This window comes from Peromyscus californicus, unplaced genomic scaffold, assembly GCF_007827085.1.
Source record: "Peromyscus californicus insignis strain IS unplaced genomic scaffold, ASM782708v3 Scaffold_1__1_contigs__length_55948999, whole genome shotgun sequence".
Classification (NCBI taxonomy): domain Eukaryota; kingdom Metazoa; phylum Chordata; class Mammalia; order Rodentia; family Cricetidae; genus Peromyscus; species Peromyscus californicus.
The window spans coordinates 34280458-34299054 of NW_026294492.1; the positions used below are offsets into that span (position 1 = coordinate 34280458).

Below are 18597 nucleotides of genomic sequence, written 5' to 3' on the forward strand. Positions count from 1 at the left end.
AGTCAGGGATAATACTTGTTCTTCACATCTCCGGTGGGGATTACAAATGTGTGCTAGCACACTTGCCTTAAACTTTTTATAGCATCTCATTAACTATTCATAATGAAGTCCATGAAATAAATACTACTGTTATCTGTAGTCCACAATAGGGAAACTTGGGCACAGAAGGGCTACATAATCTAAGGTCCCACAGCAAGTAAGCAGGACAGGAAAGCAGAGAGTCATCCCTCTTGAAATGCTACACTAGAACTGCCCAATTCATAGCAAGCTCTGTTAGCTCGTGTCATTCATTCAACACCAACACAAAAGTCACAAAGAGTAACAAACTCACATACATATTCGGAAACAATTATGTCTGCTCTTCAAATATTTTGCATTTATTGTGGTAAAATATACCTAAGAAAATTTACCATTCCAACCATTGGTACAGTGTACAATTCAATGGCACTGATGAGCAACTGTTACCATTACCCTGCAAAGACCTTTTCATCTTAAACTGAGAAGCCATGTCCATTCATATTGCATTCTAGAGATACACTAAGACTCAAGCCAGGCTTAGGAAAAGGCTCCTAGGAGTCAATAGGCAGCACTATGAGTCAACCATGGAATCTGCCAGGATGCCATGCCACCATCCCCAACATGATGTCCTTCTCTAGAGAAGATTAAACACACAACACACCAATTAACTTTAAAGAAAACATAACTGTCAATTGGTTGCATTTGTTCTAAACAAAGAAAGCTGGGGAACTGGTTAATCCAACCGGGCTTTTTGTCATTTGCTGACAGATTTGGTGGCTGCTGACTTTCAAAAATCCAGGCTTTATATAAACTCTGGGCCAAAACTGCAAAACTGGACCATATCTGTTCACTGTGCATCCACAGACCACAGTGTGGTAAACAGGGAGGCTGCCACACAGGACCTCAGATCTACTTACCCAGAAACACCTTCACCCCAGTAGTGTTCTGCATCCATCAGACATGACAGAATGAGCTGTAAACGAGCAACTATGCTCAGTGGTCTCATTTTCCTCTTCTGTACGCTTAGGGCACTAACAGCACTTACCTCATGGGCGGCTGTGTTTCAATGATTTAAATAACAAGTTCGGAAGAGGCCAATTATCTATAACCTAATTCAGTTTGACATGAGTTGTCTGTTCTAAACAGAGGAAAGTATCTACAGTCAGTGCGTATCTGTTCTAGAGAGTGCACAGAGAGAGAGAGCCTGAGACCAACAAAGAACCACACAAGCAGTACTTGATGAATCTTAAAAACTCTATTCCAGGGTAATATGCTTCTTTTCAAAGCATCATTTCTACCATTACAGATGTAAGAGGTTACAAGAAGGTATTTCAGAACAGATCAAATAAAGACCAAAGTCTCTTAGTCAATTCTTTTCCCTAAACCGTTTCAGATACTGTGGCATACTTCAATACAGACTAACTTATTCCTGCTTCTCTGAGGACTTGCACAGCTCACTACCTTCCCTTAAGCAGAGATCACTTTCCCACTGCTTCCTTCATACTAACACCTTTCAAAGGGCTCAACTAAAAAGTATATACTAAAACTAGAGCCTTCAGAAGTATGCCTGTGGGTGCTCAAGCAGACCTTCAGCCCTAGGCAATCCTGACCTCAGCAGTCAGAATGAAACTCTAAGGATGAGTGATAGGTACACAATTTTTCTTCATTTTGTTTCACACTTAATCTCTAAACAAACTGTGAATTTTTGCCCTTGCAGACATATACGATCACTGTCAAGTGTTTCTGACGTCCTGTCCAATGCTGCAGAGCTTACTGAGGCAGACGAAGAAGATGAAAACAGGACGTGTGTGTGACCTCAGCAGGCTGTCAGTTTAGACCTGCAGAGAAAACTAACATGCTGGGTTGTAATGAGAGCTACCCAACAGTTCCAAGAAACCAAAGGCCTACCTGCACTAAAATAGAACAGAGCTCACACTCACATCTTGCAGAGTGTATGTGCTTAGGGAGACCAAAAGAGAAGAGGACATTTAGTATGTGAAGAGGCTACACATTAAGCAAATAAACAGTTCCTGAGCAGCTGCTATCAAGCAGACACTTTAATGGGTCCAGATCTAACATACACAGGCTAGGTTGGCAGACTCAGATGAAGGACCTAGAGGCTCTATACTAGACAGCAGGGAAAGACAGGCATGAAGAGGAGGTGAACCCAGTTCCTAAGGGTGGGACAGTGAGCAGGACAATGGGCTCTGGGAGCAGCAGCTGGACAGAAGCATCCTACTGACACCCTCTCGGTGGGTGACCAGACCACAGAGAACAGAGTTGACTCAAACCATCAGAAAATGGCTAACAATAGTGACAATCAGAAACAGAACTTTAAAAACTTACCACATTTATGTATTTGTGTGTATGTGTGTGTGTGGGGGGGGGGGTGCCTGCGGAGGTCAGAGGACAGTCAGGGATCAACCTTGGCAGGAAGCACTTTACACACTGAGTCACCTCACCAGCCCAGAGATTTGCCACCTAATCTTTAAAATGAAAAGGTCCTCTGAAAACCCAATTGCATCATTAGAAACCAGCAAGTTTACAGAGTTCAAAGCGTTTTCTTTTTGGACGCTGTGGTTTTGTTTGGGGTTTTTTTGGTGGGTTTTTTTTTTTTTTTGTCTGTTTTGTTTTTCTTTCTTTTTTTTTTTTTTTTTTTTGTTGTTGTTGTTGTTTTTAACAAACTTATGATAAAAAATAGATTCTCCCAAAAGGTTTTCTTATTATTTTTAATTGATCCAGGACCTCATTTTTACAGTTCAGGCTGGCTTGGAAGTCACTACACAGCTGAGGCTGGCCTTGAATCCCTGACCATCCTCCTGCCTCAGCCTCTCAAGTACTGGGATTACAGGCACAAGTCAGCATATACACATCTCAGGATATTTAGAAGAAAATGAAGGTAAAAGTGAATAAAAAAATAAGATACTGACTTTTAATCTTAAAATTAAACATGTCACTATCTCTTAAATTTAACATATCCTACTTCAGACTTTTTATAGAACTCTAAAGCAAACTGGCATCTTTTATGGATTTATAGGTCACAAATCCACACAGTAAACAGCTACTTGCCATGTCTCCAGGCGTTTATAGCTTACCATCAGATAAATTAGTAATCTATAAATGTCTACTTTTGGTTTGACTTTGCACTATAAAATAGGAACCCTTAATTCAAACTCTGACTTTAAAGCAAGTCTACAGTAAGGAGACTCTAATTCCATTTTGGTTACACAGGATACTTCACATTTAAACCCAAAACAGTAATTAATGTTTAAAACCATTCCTTCTCCACTTTAATGATTTCTAACAATCTGAATTTCTTCAAAATCCAAATATTGTCCCTCTATATAATTACAATGGTTTTCTGGTTGGTGTGCAGACACTGTCTTACCAGAAAGTTTAGTTTTTGCTTTCGAGCAGATTCTCAACATGGGCCCTTCCAGCCTGAGTTTTCAAAGTTAACCCTACTTCGTTCCAGTAGTGTATTACTAAGTGCTCTGAGGTCAGAGAACCACATGTGAGTCTTCCTAGGTTCCCACAATATCCACGTAGGAAGGCAGGTAATAAACAGACGACTAAATGATGTGTTCTCATCTCAAGTTCACGGCAAAGCTTAAGAGTTACAACTTTTGGACTGGAGAGATGGCTCAGAGGTTAAGAACACTGACTGCTCTTCCAGAGGTCTTGAGTTCAATTCCCAGCAACCACATGGTGGCTCACAACCATCTGTAATGAGATCTGGTGCCCTCTTCTGACCTGCAGACATACATGCAGGCAGAATACTGTATACATAATAAATAAATAAATCTTTAAAACAAAGTTATCTTTAACTCATTATAGTTCAATATACTTATTTATAATTTCTAAAATCTAAATATAAACAAATAAAACAGAAAGGCAATTCCTTTATGACTTATGAATTCTAATAAATGTAAATTCCACTTGTAATTCATTACAAAAGAATTAAATAATGAAACAAGAGAGGAAATCACCAACACCATCAGCACTACCAGTCACTCAAGTAACGACAGAATCTATGGCAGGAACGTTTGTTGACAATATGTTTGCTCACGGGATTTCTGTGGTAATAATTACGAGAGGGTATGAGGTGAGGCAGGTATGAAAATTTACCCAGAAGCCTCTTTTTAGAAACATTAGGTGAAATCTCCAATGAAATTGATTTTCAGTGGAGAAGTTGTTTCAAAAATCAGTATCAGCCATCACGCTGGAAAAAGGTCCAACAAAATATCAAGCAGAAGTCTATCAGCAAAAGGTAAGGCTAGAAACCTAGACACACACCAGTGAATCAGGAAACCATGAGATAGGCTGTGTGCACAGCTCATTTTGAAGAGTCTCGACTTCCAGCCCTCAAAGAGGCTTTCTCTCTGCCTCTAGGACAGGGACACTATGAAAGGACCTTTCATTGTGTGATTAGAGAGCAGGAGGAAGCCAGACATGCCACCAGGTGAAGTTTCCTCTTGAAGAGGCTAGCAAGAGCATACTGCTTCACACCAGATGCTCTACAGGAAGGATCAGGTACTAAACACTTCACACCAGATGCTCTATGGGAAGGATCAGGTACTAAACACTTCACACCAAATGCCCTACAGGAAGGATCAGGTACTAAACACTTAACACCAAATGCCCTACAAGAAGGATCAGGTACTAAACACTTCACACCAAATACCCTACAGGAAGGATCAGGTACTAAACACTTAAAAATAAAAAAGTTATCTTCCATTGCTTCTTCAGTAGAGAAAACTGGCTTAGGTAATGGAGAAGGGGGAAATCCAACTTAAAGAACACTTAAATGAGCTGCTTAGGACAAAGACAGCACTGTGCCAGGGGAAGCCATGATGGGAAGGAGAGAACTGGGTTCCCATCTGAGGGAAGCTAGATGCGAGCTTTGTGGTCTTTGGCAAAGCAGGTGATGACAACCAGGGCTTCAGTCTCCTCCTATCTCAGGGGCTGGAGAGCATCACGGCAGTGATCCTTCCATCAACCAAGCACTGAGCACTCAGAACAAAAGACAAGTACCAGCTCTCCTCTCAGACGGCAACACAAGTCCCCAAACTGTCACCCTGCTTCCTGTCCGCCTGTTGTAAATCACTTTCATGTGTGCTATGTAAGAACCACCCCTTAACAAAGGCATAAAACCAGGCTGATCTTCAGAGAACTGGGGGTCGAGGAAGGTGAGAGAGGAGACTCCTAAGTACAGTAACTTAACTCTACAGAGGAGAGTGTGCTGGAGTCACACTCATCTGAGAGGTAAACTCTCAAACTGATGGTTTTGTCACCAGCTACAGCAAAGGCAGCTTTGTCAGAGCAACTATATCCTTGGATGTATGGATGAATTTCCTTAGGTATGGCCAGGCGCCCTGATGTAAGCTATGCTCTTCTGTCAGTTCTATTTTTAATTCTTAAAAGAATCAAGTACATGCGACTATTTTTTATTTATAGAAGCAGAATTTACAACTGGCTGTCATTCCAGCACTCGGAAGGCCAGCCTGGGCTACATAACAAGATCTTGTCTCACAAGCAAGGAAATGGGAAGGATGAAGAGCTAGCTCAGCAGTTCAGGGCACTACTGTTCTTGCACAAGGATCCCAGGGTTCAGTTCCCAGCATCCACATGGTAGCTCACAAGCACCTGTAATTCCAGTTCTGGGGATCTGATGCCCTCTTCTGGCCTCCACAGGCACCTAGAACACAACTATGCACGTGGATATGACAGCAAACACAAAATAAGCAAACCTAAAATATTGAAATTAAAAAACACTTTTTTTAAAAGAAGCAATTTTATGTTTAGAAAAGAAGAAACCCTATAGTAATGTAAATGACATTAATGTCTGGAGACAGGACTTTCATGGACTAAATGTTCCTAAGCTAAGAAGACATTTGTTTAAAAGCCAAGAGTAAAGCTTTCCACAGGGAATAGTTTCTGTTAGCAAATGGCAATGACATGAACCCCATTCTTCACCAAGCCAGTGATGTCTTCTCATATAGCTACATGTGAGGTTATCGTGTAAAAAGCGCACTGGGAGATTATGTGTGCCATCAGAACCTCCGTTCTGTGATGCTTTTTTATTAATGGGCAGAAGTCCATTATACATGCCAACGGCCACTGAAGAATTCTTTACTTTATACAACTATTTATTTGCTATTTTTAGTTTATTTTTTTAAAAAACCAAACATTTCTTTTACGTTAGATCCAATTTTAACATGGTTGTTCCACATGAAGTCATTACAATACAAACTTTGGGTATAAAGCAAAGGGTATCAAGGCAAAATAATCTTCATGGAGAGCTTTCAAGTTTTCAAGAGCTTTCTCAGTCACAATAAAAAGCAAAATGTATTTTCCTCAATTTGTCCTTGAAAGGAGAAGTTGACAAGTCAAGGATTTAGCACATGCTTACTTCATAACAAGATGGTAGATTCACACCAGTGAAATGGCTGATCATAACTGGATTCCTCAGCAAGAAATAGGCATTGGCACTACTGCCAGTCAGAGCAATGACTCCAGTAACTCTAGGACAGCAAGGCCTATTTAATCTGGATGAGACTGAGGAAGGAACATGCCGCCCACAACGTGCTATTCGCCTTTGCCCTGTGCTTTTCCAAGGTCTTACAACATCACTGGCCCAGCTGTTAGCCAGATGCAAGCACATGCACCCGAGTGTGAGAATAAAAACATTAGCATTATTTCCATGGCACTAGTCACATGGGTATTGTAAGAATAATCAGCATTAGCATACTACAGTATTTGTTTTGTTCTTGAATGTTGTAATACCCTACGGCGGGGGGGGGGGGGGGGGGGGGGATTATCTTTATTTGAAAAAGGTTAAAAATGAAAGTGCATGCTATATATCTTTGCTGGCAAACTGTGGGAAATGGATTTGTTGAAACCATATGGAAAGGAAGAAGGAATCAATTAAAAACAAAAATCTAATAAATCTACAGTATTTCCAAATGAAATGCCTGTGGTGAGCTAGTTTCTTGTAAACACAGCCCCAGATGCTGAGCTAACTTGTGGTCTGAAGTGAAAGTCAGCCAAAAGCACCAAGGGCTGCAACTTTATTACTGAAGGGGGCAGGGGGAGCAGGAGAGCATGAGCAACCAATGCTGCTTTTTTATTCCTTGAAATTTTTAAGAGACATGTGGAGTCTTACTAAACAGATCATTTCAGTTAGAATTCAAGTTTATGTACGCTAAAAAGATAAAAATTTAAATAATAATAATGCTGCAGTCAAAAGTGAGGCACATCTAGTTATTGGTATAAAATATTTCTTAAAATGCCACATTTTTAAAATATAATGTTAAGATCTAATATCCTAAAATTACCATGAACCTTTTTCAGCTGGCATCTGTAAATAAAAGGTAAAATCGAAGCCTTTTTTAAAAGTTGATCTGCAAATAACAGCTTAGACCCAGGCCAAAGATGACACCTGGAGGGAGGACCACCATCTTACCTGCGGCACTGTTAGTAACACATCAGAAGGTTCTGGCACAGGCTGCATGGGGAGAAGCTGGCAGAGTGTGCCCAGAAGTAAAGCGACTTCCTTCATACTCCTCCAGCAGCACACCAGGACCATCTGAGCAGTGACATCACATGTTTTTCCTTCTTTACCTTAAGGAACAAAACAAAACCATTGCAACACCAGCTATGATTCCTCACATCTCAGTTTTCTTAGAACACACTTATTCGTAATTTTCCCAAGAATGATTTGTTTGAACAAACCAATTTGTCATATGTTCTGTTTATTCAGAGAAAACAAAATACGCTAACATTTGTAGAGTACATGCTATGAGGGGGAAGCATGCTAATTTTTTGTTACTTTCAAAAAACCTTAAGCCGGGCGGTGGTGGCGCACGCCTTTAATCCCAGCACTCGGGAGGCAGAGCCAGGCGGATCTCTGTGAGTTCGAGGCCAGCCTGGGCTACCAAGTGAGTCCCAGGAAAGGCGCAAAGCTACACAGAGAAACCCTGTCTCGAAAAACCAAAAAAAAAAAACAACCAAAAAACCTTAAAATGAAACACACTACCTCCTCCAAACTTAGGACTAGCATTTGAATGTTACTGAGACAAACTTTGCACCTCTCTGGAACCCCTAAAGCACTGCGTGCTTGAGTATTTAAAAGAAAAAAAAGTACTTCTTGTTTACTTTGGTGAGAACAGTTGCTTTATCAGGTAAGGAGTGGATAAAAATTCTGTTGTTGTTTGTTTTAGTTTTGTTTTTTTACATACAGGCTCTCCAAACTCACAACCCTCCTGCCCTACCTCCTGAGTGTGAGTGGTAGGATTACTTTTTTCTTGTCAGGGAGAAAGACAGACACAGAGAGAGAGAGAGAGAAAGAGAGAGAGAGAGAGAGAGAGAGAGAGAGAGAGAGAGAGAGAGAGAGAGAGAGAGAGAGAGAGAATGAGACTATGCCACATGTGTGAGAGTGCTCGTGGAGCTCAGGAGACACTGGATTCCCTGGAGCTGGAGTTACAGGCCACTGGGAGCCACTTGACACGGGTGCTGGAAATAAACCCAGATCCTCTGGAAGAGCAAGTGCTCTGAACCACAGAGCTACTTCTCCAGCCCCTAAGACAGAACTTTTCCTATTTCTGTCTTTGTTTTTTAATGCACATGGGTGCTTGGCTTTGCCTGCTTGTGTACCTGTGCCCCGCGTGCGTGCCTGGTGCCCACAGAGGCCAAAGGAAAGCACGGGATCCTCTGGAACTAGAGTTACAGACAGTTGTGAGCTAACACGTGGGTGTTGGGGTTGCATCCGGATCCTTCAAAAGAACAGACAGTGCTCTTGACTGCTCAGCTCTCTCTCCAACCCAAGACAAAACTTTTACAATCAATAGACTATACCAATTTCACTTTATAAAGAAAAGCTCCCTAAGCTAAAAGAAAAACGCACTTACATATCAATACACAGCATGGCTAGAATGGCGTATACACAAAATGGCAGCAGGATAGAACTGGGGAGGAAATGGAACATAGCTTTACTCCATTTTAAATTTATATTTCACTATTACAGTGAAAACCTATTTTTGTAATTTTAAAAATACAAATTGCAAAGAGATTGTTTAGCAAGACAATAACCCCATCTAGTGGAGAACATAGCCACAGGGTAAATCACTAAGAAATTACTTCTTGTGATAACTTTTTTCAGTAACAACTGATAAAGCAAGCCATGCAGACTGGAATTCTGGTGGCTTGGTGTGACACAGAAGTTCACATTCTGCTTGGGGATAAGGTTTCCTTTAAAAGGACGCTGACTTCAAGAACTCCCACAGAAGACAGCAGTGAACTATGCAGCGGGGAGGAGGTGAGGCCAGATCCCTCAGCATCCTGTGTCCCTCCCTCCCCAGCTAGGCTACTCAAGAGTTTTATGCTCAAAAGTTTTGTGCTGTAGCATCGCCTATGTTGAACTAAGGCATATCATTTTCTGATAAAGCTCTTGCAAAGTCATTCCAAAACCCAAATTGAAAAGAAAAGTCTTTGTTTTCCAGAAATGTTCTGCAAATCGAAACTCTCTTTTATTATATCCAAAGGGCATTTTGGGGCTGGAAAGATGGCTCAGCAGCTAAGAGTGTGTACTGCTATTACAGTACCCAAGTTGGGTTTAAGCATCCACATCAGGCAACTCACAACTGCCTGTAACTTCAGCTCCAAGAAGATCTTACACTTCTGACCTCCACAGACACCTGCACTTAGGTATTCTCTCTCTCTCTCTCTCTCTCTCTCTCTCTCTCTCTCTCTCTCTCTCTCTCTCTCTCTCTCTCTCTCTCTCTCATACACACACACACACACACACACACACACACACACACACTTTAAAACAAAACAATAAGACAGTCTACATATTTTACATTACTAAAGTACTTGTGGTCATCCTCCCCACCCCGGGACACAAACACCAAAATACTCCACTGATTACATTATCCATTTCATGTATCTTACCTTTGATTTCTGCACAACTATCAATATTTGAGACACTGGTACTCAAGTCTTCCAAGTCAAAGCTATCACATTCTTTCAGTAGTTTGGCTTGGCTGAAGTAATCATTAGTATCCCGTGGTTGAATCTCATTGAGAATCACTTGCAAGCGGTTTGCTGACTCTGAAGAAAAGATAAGCATTCATGAACACCAAGTTCCATGTCGTGCAGACTTCCCTGAACTAACTCCAAGTTGCTGTAGTTTCCAACAGAGGCAATCCCTGTGCTCACAGGATGGCTGACAGGAAGTTACTTACAGGGGGTCTTCATGATACTAAAGTGTGCTCTTAACAAAGTTCAGACTGAAGACATGACACACACACAGTTCAAACATCCCCGTTCACAGGCTGCCATCGCCTTTACCATAGAGTGACAATGCTTACTCTTGTGAGGGAAGTACAGTAAGGTTGGTTTGCCTAGCCTACAATGTAAGTCAGCAAGATTCAAAGAAAAAAAATGTGTTCTAATATCTAAAAAAATCGGGACTGGAGAGATGGCTCAGAGGTTAAGAGCACTGACTGCTCTTCCAGAGGTCCTGAGTTCAATTCCCAGCAACCACATGGTGGCTCACCACCATCTGTAATGAGATCTGGTGCCCTCTTCTGGCATGCAGTCATATCATACATGCTGTATACATAATAAATAAATAAATCTAAAAAAAATATATATCTAAAAAAATCAATACCACACAATCTTTTGCAACATAGGTTTATAAAAATTCCATATTTGGTTTAGAAAAGCAAAAGACACAGCCATCTCAGCATGCCGCACAGTGCCAATGTTTCGTGCAATGTCTTTTAGTAAACTCCAGGAAGACAGCCTTCATTCGCTGTGAGTCACCAGTGCCTAGAGTTGGCTCACACATAGGTTCGGGGAATTGGGGTGAATGAATGGGATGATGGATGGGTAGTTAGAAGCCACCCAAGCTCTAATTTTTAAAAAGTACTAAATCACAGGGAATGAACGGAAAAATCTAAGAGGCAGTAAAGACGGCATACATCTACTCAGGCACTATGGGAAATACACAGGCCCAAACTGTGTTAATAGCCATTCAATCAATACATATACTCATTGGTTGCTTCCTTGAAATTTTATCAAAAAAGCAAATTTTAACAGCCAGAAAACAATAACACCACCTCCCTTCCCGCCCCCCCCCCAAAAAAAAAGCTATGAGAAGAGTAAAGGAAAACAGAAACAACCAGAAAGGTTTTCGGAATCCTACCCATCCAACTCTTCAAGGGGGTTCAGAATATATGGCCTATAAAACAGGGAAGTGGCAGGAAAAAATATAAAGACCAAGGCAAGGGAGGCAGAATTCAGGAAAAGTCTGTGAGGTAAAGTAGTATCTAAGACCAACCTTTTCAAATTTAAAATCTTTTTTATTTTTTCCAAATTTTTTCATGCAGTGAATTTTGATCATATTTTTCCCCTCCCCCAAATCTGTCCAGCTCCTCCCCACCTACTCTTAAATAATAACAAAACTCCTTATGCACACTCTACAAGACCGACCTACATTAGGGAACTGAAACGTTCAGGATTGCTCATTCAGAATCGACCAGTACTTGCCTGAGCCAAATATTCAAGATGTACTATCTAAGTAGGAAAACTACAGTATAAAGATCAATACTGAGCTTAACGTGAGTTGGAATAACTAACTGTCTTGGTATCGTGAACCATCACTAATTTTCATCGCAAGGCAGGAACACAGAGGCGCCATTCCTGTAAAGTGAGTTCCATGAAGGACAGCTCCTGGGGCGAAGAGCACTAGGAGACAGACCACCACAGGGCACGGTCAGTCGGAGGGCACTGCAGTGTCAAAGTGGGACAGCACAAGGGGCTAAAGGCGACGTGCCATTCAAATGATAACTGAGGGGACTAGGAAAGTCATCTGAACTTTATTAGAAGGAAATGGAAGAAGGGAAATCCATAGGGAAGCATCTAGGATAACCTAAGAAAACAAAAAAATTACCTGGAGAGAGTGAGAAAGGTGCAGAGAAAAAAAGATTTAGGAGTTTTTAAGGGTAACCCTGAAAGAAAATGGAAATGGGCATGAGAAGGGAGACGTGCAAGCAGTCCGAAACCCCTGACTTGCATGCAGATCCACGGGAGGAACATATGCAAAGAGGCAGGGACTGGGAGGGTAAAAGCAGATGAAGTTCAATCTGGAGAACTATTTCCTTCCATTCCTTCCCAAGAATTGCTCTTTGTCCATTTCAGATTCCCAGTAAGCAGTCTTCTCTACCCACCTCACACATTTGGACTATGTGCTCTGAAAAACAGTACTATAAAACCCAATCTATCTTGTTTATTACCTGGTTCTCTGGAGCTGGGGTCATTTCATATATACAGTGTTTAAACTCTAATAGATGTTAATCTAATAGATATTGGTTATATATATGGGACTAATGATGAATATAATGTTTTGTTTGTTTGGGTTTTTGTTTGTTTGTTTGTTTGTTTGTTTGTTTTCGAGACAGGGTTTCTCTGTGTAGCATTGGCGCCTGTCCTGGAACTCACTCTGTAGCCCAGGCTGGCCTCAAACTCACAGAGATCCAGATGCTTCCTGAGTGCCGGGATTAAAGACATGGGCCACCACTGCCCAACGTGATGAATATAATTCCATAGCATATTGCGATCATATTCACTTTACATGACCCTCTACTGTCCTCCTCACTCCCACTGATCCCCTTTGTCCCAACTCGTCCCTCGTCTACTTTCATGCCCTCCTCTTTTTCTTTATAACTCACTGAATTACATTAAGTCTGCCTGTGGGAAGATGGGTGAGTTTGTTTACAGGAACAGAGTTTGTTTACTACACCACTCTGTAAAATGTCTCTCCTACCAGGGGCTACTTTTTAATAATTAAAAATATTAGCCGGGCGGTGGTGGCGCACGCCTTTAATCCCAGCACTCGGGAGGCAGAGCCAGGCGGATCTCTGTGAGTTCGAGGCCAGCCTGGGCTACCAAGTGAGTTCCAGGAAAGGCGCAAAGCTATACAGAGAAACCCTGTCTCGAAAAACCAAAAAAAAAAAAAAAAAAAAAAAAAAAAAAATTACTAAAAAAATTAAGACATAGCATGAAAAAGATTTTTCCCTTAATTTAGTTTTTGTATCTCTCCAAAGGAATAACGAGATAGAGACGGAGACAGAAGAATCGCACTGGCCCTCGCCGGCTGACCTGAGTCGGTGTCCATAGGGATGAGGCCTTCAGGGGAGGAGCTCTGGATGACAGGAGACACCACAGCAGAAAGCCTGTAGGCCAGCAGCAAAAGCCTCTCCACCACCAGCCTCCACTCGCTCACCAACTGCAGGGCACTTCAACAAACACAGCAGAGACATTATACTCAAAAGCAAAAAACTCATCTTAGAAATGAATGAACACACAAAAGGAGCTGAAAGAATTTGTGGCTTAAAACTGAGTGATATATGAAATATTAGGGACTTAAAAATATGCATATATGGGTAGACAATGAAATCTAATTTTCAATTCTTTTTTAAGACACACTCCAGTAAGAAGCTAAATGCCAAGCAAACGTGTATTTCTAAACAAGAAAGCTGTGGGTATTCTTACTTCAAAGGCAACCTCTGGAAAGCTCTTGTTATGCAGTGGACTCTCCCATACATTGGAAATGAGGATGCAGCCTGAAGCAGAGAGTTCTCAGCCTGAGATATTTCATCCTCAAGATTTTCCATCAAGCACTTCATAACTAGAAAAAGAACCAAACAGAAACTGAAATAGCCTCAGTTATAAACACTTATAGGAAAGAAAGCACACCCAGCTCAACTAAATGTTATACTAGGGCAGTGGTTCTCAATCTTTAATACAGTTCCTCACTTGGGCTGACCCCCAACCATAAAATCATTTCATTGCTACTTCATAACTGTAATTTTGAGACTGTTACGAATCGTAATGTGAATATCTGTGTTTTCCAATGATCTTGGGCGACCCTTGTGAAAGGGTCATAACCCACAGGTTGCGAACCACTGTACTAGAGGTTTTCTGAGTGTACATGTACACATGTACACACACGTGCAGATGTGCAGGTGGAAGCCAGACAGCAAGGGTGGACACCTTCCCTGATCTCTCTACCTTACTTTCTGAAGAAAGACCTTTCACTGAACCTCTGAGTCACTGATTCAGGAAGGCTGGCTGGCTGGTTAGCCTCAAGATGCTCCCTGTCTCTGCCTCCCCAGGCTGGAATGACAGATGCACACTGCCACACCTGGCTTTTTACAGACACTGACAAGTCCACCTCAGACCCTCAGGTGTGCACAGACAGGGCTCGACTGAGTCATCTGCCCAGCCCCACATCAGGGGTTTAGAATCAAAGGTTTTTCAGGGCTATCAAAGCCTGTTAACAATTTCTAGTTAAGACACCGTTAAAGAATGGAATGCATTCCCTTAATTGCCGGGATTAATGACATTCACTCTGAACCAATCCTTTTAGATACCCTCCAGCTGAGTGTTGAACTCCAGGACCATGTAGCATGGCCTATTTGACCAAAAGTGATACTTAGTAACGGTATAATCAAGATACAACTCAGACACCATGCAATTCATACATTTCAAATGCACAAGTTGGGCCAGTAAGATAATTCAGTGGGTAAAGGAGCTTTCAATCAAACGTGACGCCCTGAGCTGGATCCCCAGGTCCCATGTGGTGGAAGAAGAGAAATCTACACCTTTGGGTGTGCGTGCACACACACACGCACACGCGCACACACACCCACACCCACACCCACACCCACACCCACACACACACAAATGCAGTAAAAATTAAGAGTGTACAGTCGGTGGCTGGAGAGATGGCTCTGGGGTTAAGAGCACTGACTGCTCTTCCAGAGGACCCAGGTTCAGTTCCCAGCACCCACATGGCGACTCACACCTGTCTGTAACTACAGTTTCAGGGGATCCTGACACCCATGGCAAAAACACAAATGCACATAAAAATAAAATTATATATCTATATCTATATCCATATATAGATATAGATATATATCTATATAGAGAGAGTGTACAGTCCATTTTTTCCATTGTCAGATATATGCAAACACTATCCCACAACATTTTTACTGCCGACTGACACATATACACACAAAACTACAACAGACACCTTCACTCAGAAGCAACAGTCACTCTCACGGTAGTTCTACCCTTGCTCTGTGCTAGGGAACCACTGACTTGTTCTGTCCCTACAGAGCTGCCTATTCTTAGTTCTACCCTTGCTCTGTGCTAGGGAACCACTGACTAGTTCTGTCCCTACAGAGCTGCCTATTCTTAGCCATGTGTGGTGACAGATACTGTCTGTAATGCTGGAACTTGGGAAGCTGAGGTGGGGAGATCAGGAGTTCAGGACCAGTCTGGCTACATAGTGAGTTGGAGGCCAGCCTGGGCTATATGAGATCCTGTCTAAAAAAAATAAGAAGAAAAAAAAAAAAAAGATTTGCCTAGTCTAGACAGATCATAAATAGAATAAAATAACACATGACTGACTCAGATTACTTATCATCATGTTTTCAAAGTTCATCAAAGCTGTATCAATAATTCATTCTTTCCTATGGCTGAATAGGAGTCCACTGTACAGGCGGACACATTTTACTTATCCACTCAGCAGCTGATATGCACATGGCTTATTTCCACTTTTAGACAAGTCTGAATAGTGCTGCTACAGATATTCTTGCAGAGCTCTTGTCTGGGTGTATACTTTCAGTTCTCCAGGTATTTACAGGCTGAATGCTTGTGTGTACACCCTCCATCCTTGCAGTGCATATTCTATTTTCTCCACAACCTCAAGGACATTTATAATCTGGGGGGTTCTCCTTGGCTACCCCGTTGGAATGAAGTCTTTGCGCTCTGTGATTTCGGTCTGCATTTCCCTGCAGGCTGATGGTGCTGAGTGTTGCTTCCTGTCCTTGCAGTTTGCTTGTCTAGCAGGCACGACGTCCTGGGCTCAGTCCCAGTACTGCACTGCATAACTGGGAAGGCAGGAGGAGCAGAAGCTCAAGATCACCCTTGGCTATGCAGCAAGTTTCAGGCTGACCCAGGCTACAAGAGCTCCTGTTAAAGAGAGTAGGAAGTGGGGGGGGGGGGGGGGGGGGGGAAGGCTGAGAGCTGGCTGTGTTATACAAGCATGAAGCTCTCAATTGGAATCACCAGCACTGATACAAAGTTGGCATGGTGGCACACATATGTAATCCCAGTGGAGGGATGGGACACAGAAACAGGCAGAGTCGCGAGCAGAAATGGCAAGTGCCACGCTCAAAGAGCCTGTGTCTCAACAATTAAGGTGGAGCATTGGAGAGACAGCCCAATGCTATCTTGCTCCGCAAGCATGTGGAGCCGAGTTCCAATCTGAGAGCTGGGTCCTGGGAGGGCCTACAACCCTAGCACTGTGAAGATGGACAGGAGGGTCTCCGGGGCTTTCTGGCCACTGGTGCAGCTCCAGGTTCAGGGAGAGACCTTGTTTTGTGGGAAGAAAACCCAGAGTGATAGGACAGAACATCAAATCTTCTCTGGCCTCCATGTACATGCACACATGTGTGCACACACTACACAAATGCACTCACAAACAACATTTCAAGTTTTAAAATAAGGTGGAGAAGTGATTGAGGAAAATATCTCAACAAAGTAACTCTGCTCTGTTCAGACATAATGAGGATGATTTATTTGTGGTCACAGCAGAACTATCATACAAAAACGGCACACTCGGAGTGGAGAAAGAAAAGATGCCCCTTTTGAAATGTGTCCATCAGTGTGTCTAATTACTTAGCATAAGTCTTCTGTTTAGAAATAGGTGAGCATAGTGGTGCACGCCTTTAATCCCAGCACTCGGGAGGCAGAGGCAGGCAGATCTCTGTGAGTTCGAGGCCAGCTTGGTCTACACAGCTAGTTTCAATACAGTTAAGGCCGTTAAACAGAGAAATCCTATCTCAAAAAAACAAAACAAAAAAAGGGAAAGGAAAAAAGAAGGACAGACAGAAAAAGAAAAGAAACAGGTGCTAAAGAGGAGTAAATTATTAATTTGCATAAATGGTACTGGTGTTCTCATGTGCGGGCAAACTCTTAAAACAAGGAAATATTCAACCATTGGTTACTCTAAAGAAAAAGAAATTAAAATACAGGGTTTGCTAAGTGACAGCACAAGATCGCTTTCTCAATACAAACCCACTAACGTGTTCCTTTCCAGCACGGCAGCCTTCTTTCCAGCTCCCCGTGTGAGCTGCTGTGCTGAGGAGGCAGTCAGGGAGGCTGGCAGAGCATCCTGCCATATGAGCAAGTTCAGCAGGTAGGAGGCTGTCACACAGTCGTAGGGTTTCGCGCTGGTGCTGAGCTCCAATGCTGCCTGGAACAGGTATTGCAGCTTCTCAGAATCCTAGAGCAGAGCACAGTCCTGGTCACCACAGCAGAGAGGAACTACAGTGTACGTAAGTCCATACACACCATCTGGCTGGGACTCAATGAGAACATTAATGACTATGAACTGCTTTTCTCCATGAACATAGGCTACTTCTCCTACAGTACTTGGTGACGAACATTAATCACTTCCGAGATGAAGACCTTGAGTATAATTTCAATTAGGAAACTCAATCAACAAATGGATGCTGTTTCCCTGTGAATTTGCTAGGCCTCTAAGCCAAACCACCTCCATGTGTCTACTCAGAGTATACTTCTCAGTCAGCTTCATTTCTCTCTATTTCATCTGAACACCACATTCTCCTTCTTTCCCCTTTTCCCTTCCCACAGAACTGGTTGCTTGAATGACAGAGACAAAGAAAGGCTCCTCATGGTAAAACTCCACACGTGAGTGGAGAAGAAAGGACCAGATCAACCTCAGAAACTTGGCATCTAAACTCCTACACCTGTGCCTCAGTTAAGTCTCCACTCGCGTTGTGGAACACAGAACAAGGGGAAGGTCACTGTAACAATCAGGGAAAGGCACTGGGTTGACAAGGGGAGACATGGGTCCCAGTCCCACAGCTGACAAGCCACATGGTCATCAAACCACTCGGAACATCAGTGTTTAGTTGCTCAGTAATATTATGATTCTTTTTGTATTGTTCCATAACTATCTAATAAGAGGGGTTAGAAACTCCTTTCTGGATTTGATTATTAGTACACTGACATTTAATGATGTCTAACAATTTCAAAACAGTACTGATTTGCATGTCAGTTGATTTTTATCTAAATTCTTTTCTACTTGACATTTAATTTTCTATAACCTAAAAAAACTTTTAAATAGTGGCCAAAAAAGTGAAATCTAAACAATTATCAGAAGGTACTAAATGAACATCTAAGTCATTTTTCTAACTGAGAGTAAAATCTTAAACTATACTACCTATAAATCAGTAAGAAAATAAACAGCCTTAAAACAGACCACTTAGCCGGGCAGTAGTGACGCACAACTTTAATCCCAGCAGAAGCAGACAGACCTCTGTGAGTTCGAGGCCAGCCTGGTCTAGAAAGTGAATTCCAGGATAGCTAGGCCTATTACACAGAGAAACCCTGCCTTAAAAAGCAAAACAGGCGGATCTTTGTGAGTTCGAGGCCAGCCTGGACTACCGAGTGAGTTCCAGGACAGGCTCCAAAGCTACA

At 42.2% G+C, this 18597-nt stretch overlaps 1 protein-coding gene across 2 annotated transcripts in view; it reads right to left on the bottom strand.

Moving 5' to 3' along the window:
- Nucleotides 1–18597, bottom strand: part of Thada (THADA armadillo repeat containing) — a 300312-nt gene that overhangs the window by 245264 nt on the left and 36451 nt on the right. For both annotated transcript variants that reach the window (XM_052746438.1, XM_052746439.1), the window contains exons 17-21: nt 17170–17377; nt 13576–13711; nt 13183–13319; nt 9970–10128; nt 7484–7641 (exon numbers count right to left, since the gene is read on the bottom strand). In XM_052746438.1, coding sequence (XP_052602398.1) covers nt 7484–7641; nt 9970–10128; nt 13183–13319; nt 13576–13711; nt 17170–17377 — 798 coding nt within the window. The remainder of the gene's footprint in view (nt 1–7483; nt 7642–9969; nt 10129–13182; nt 13320–13575; nt 13712–17169; nt 17378–18597) is intronic.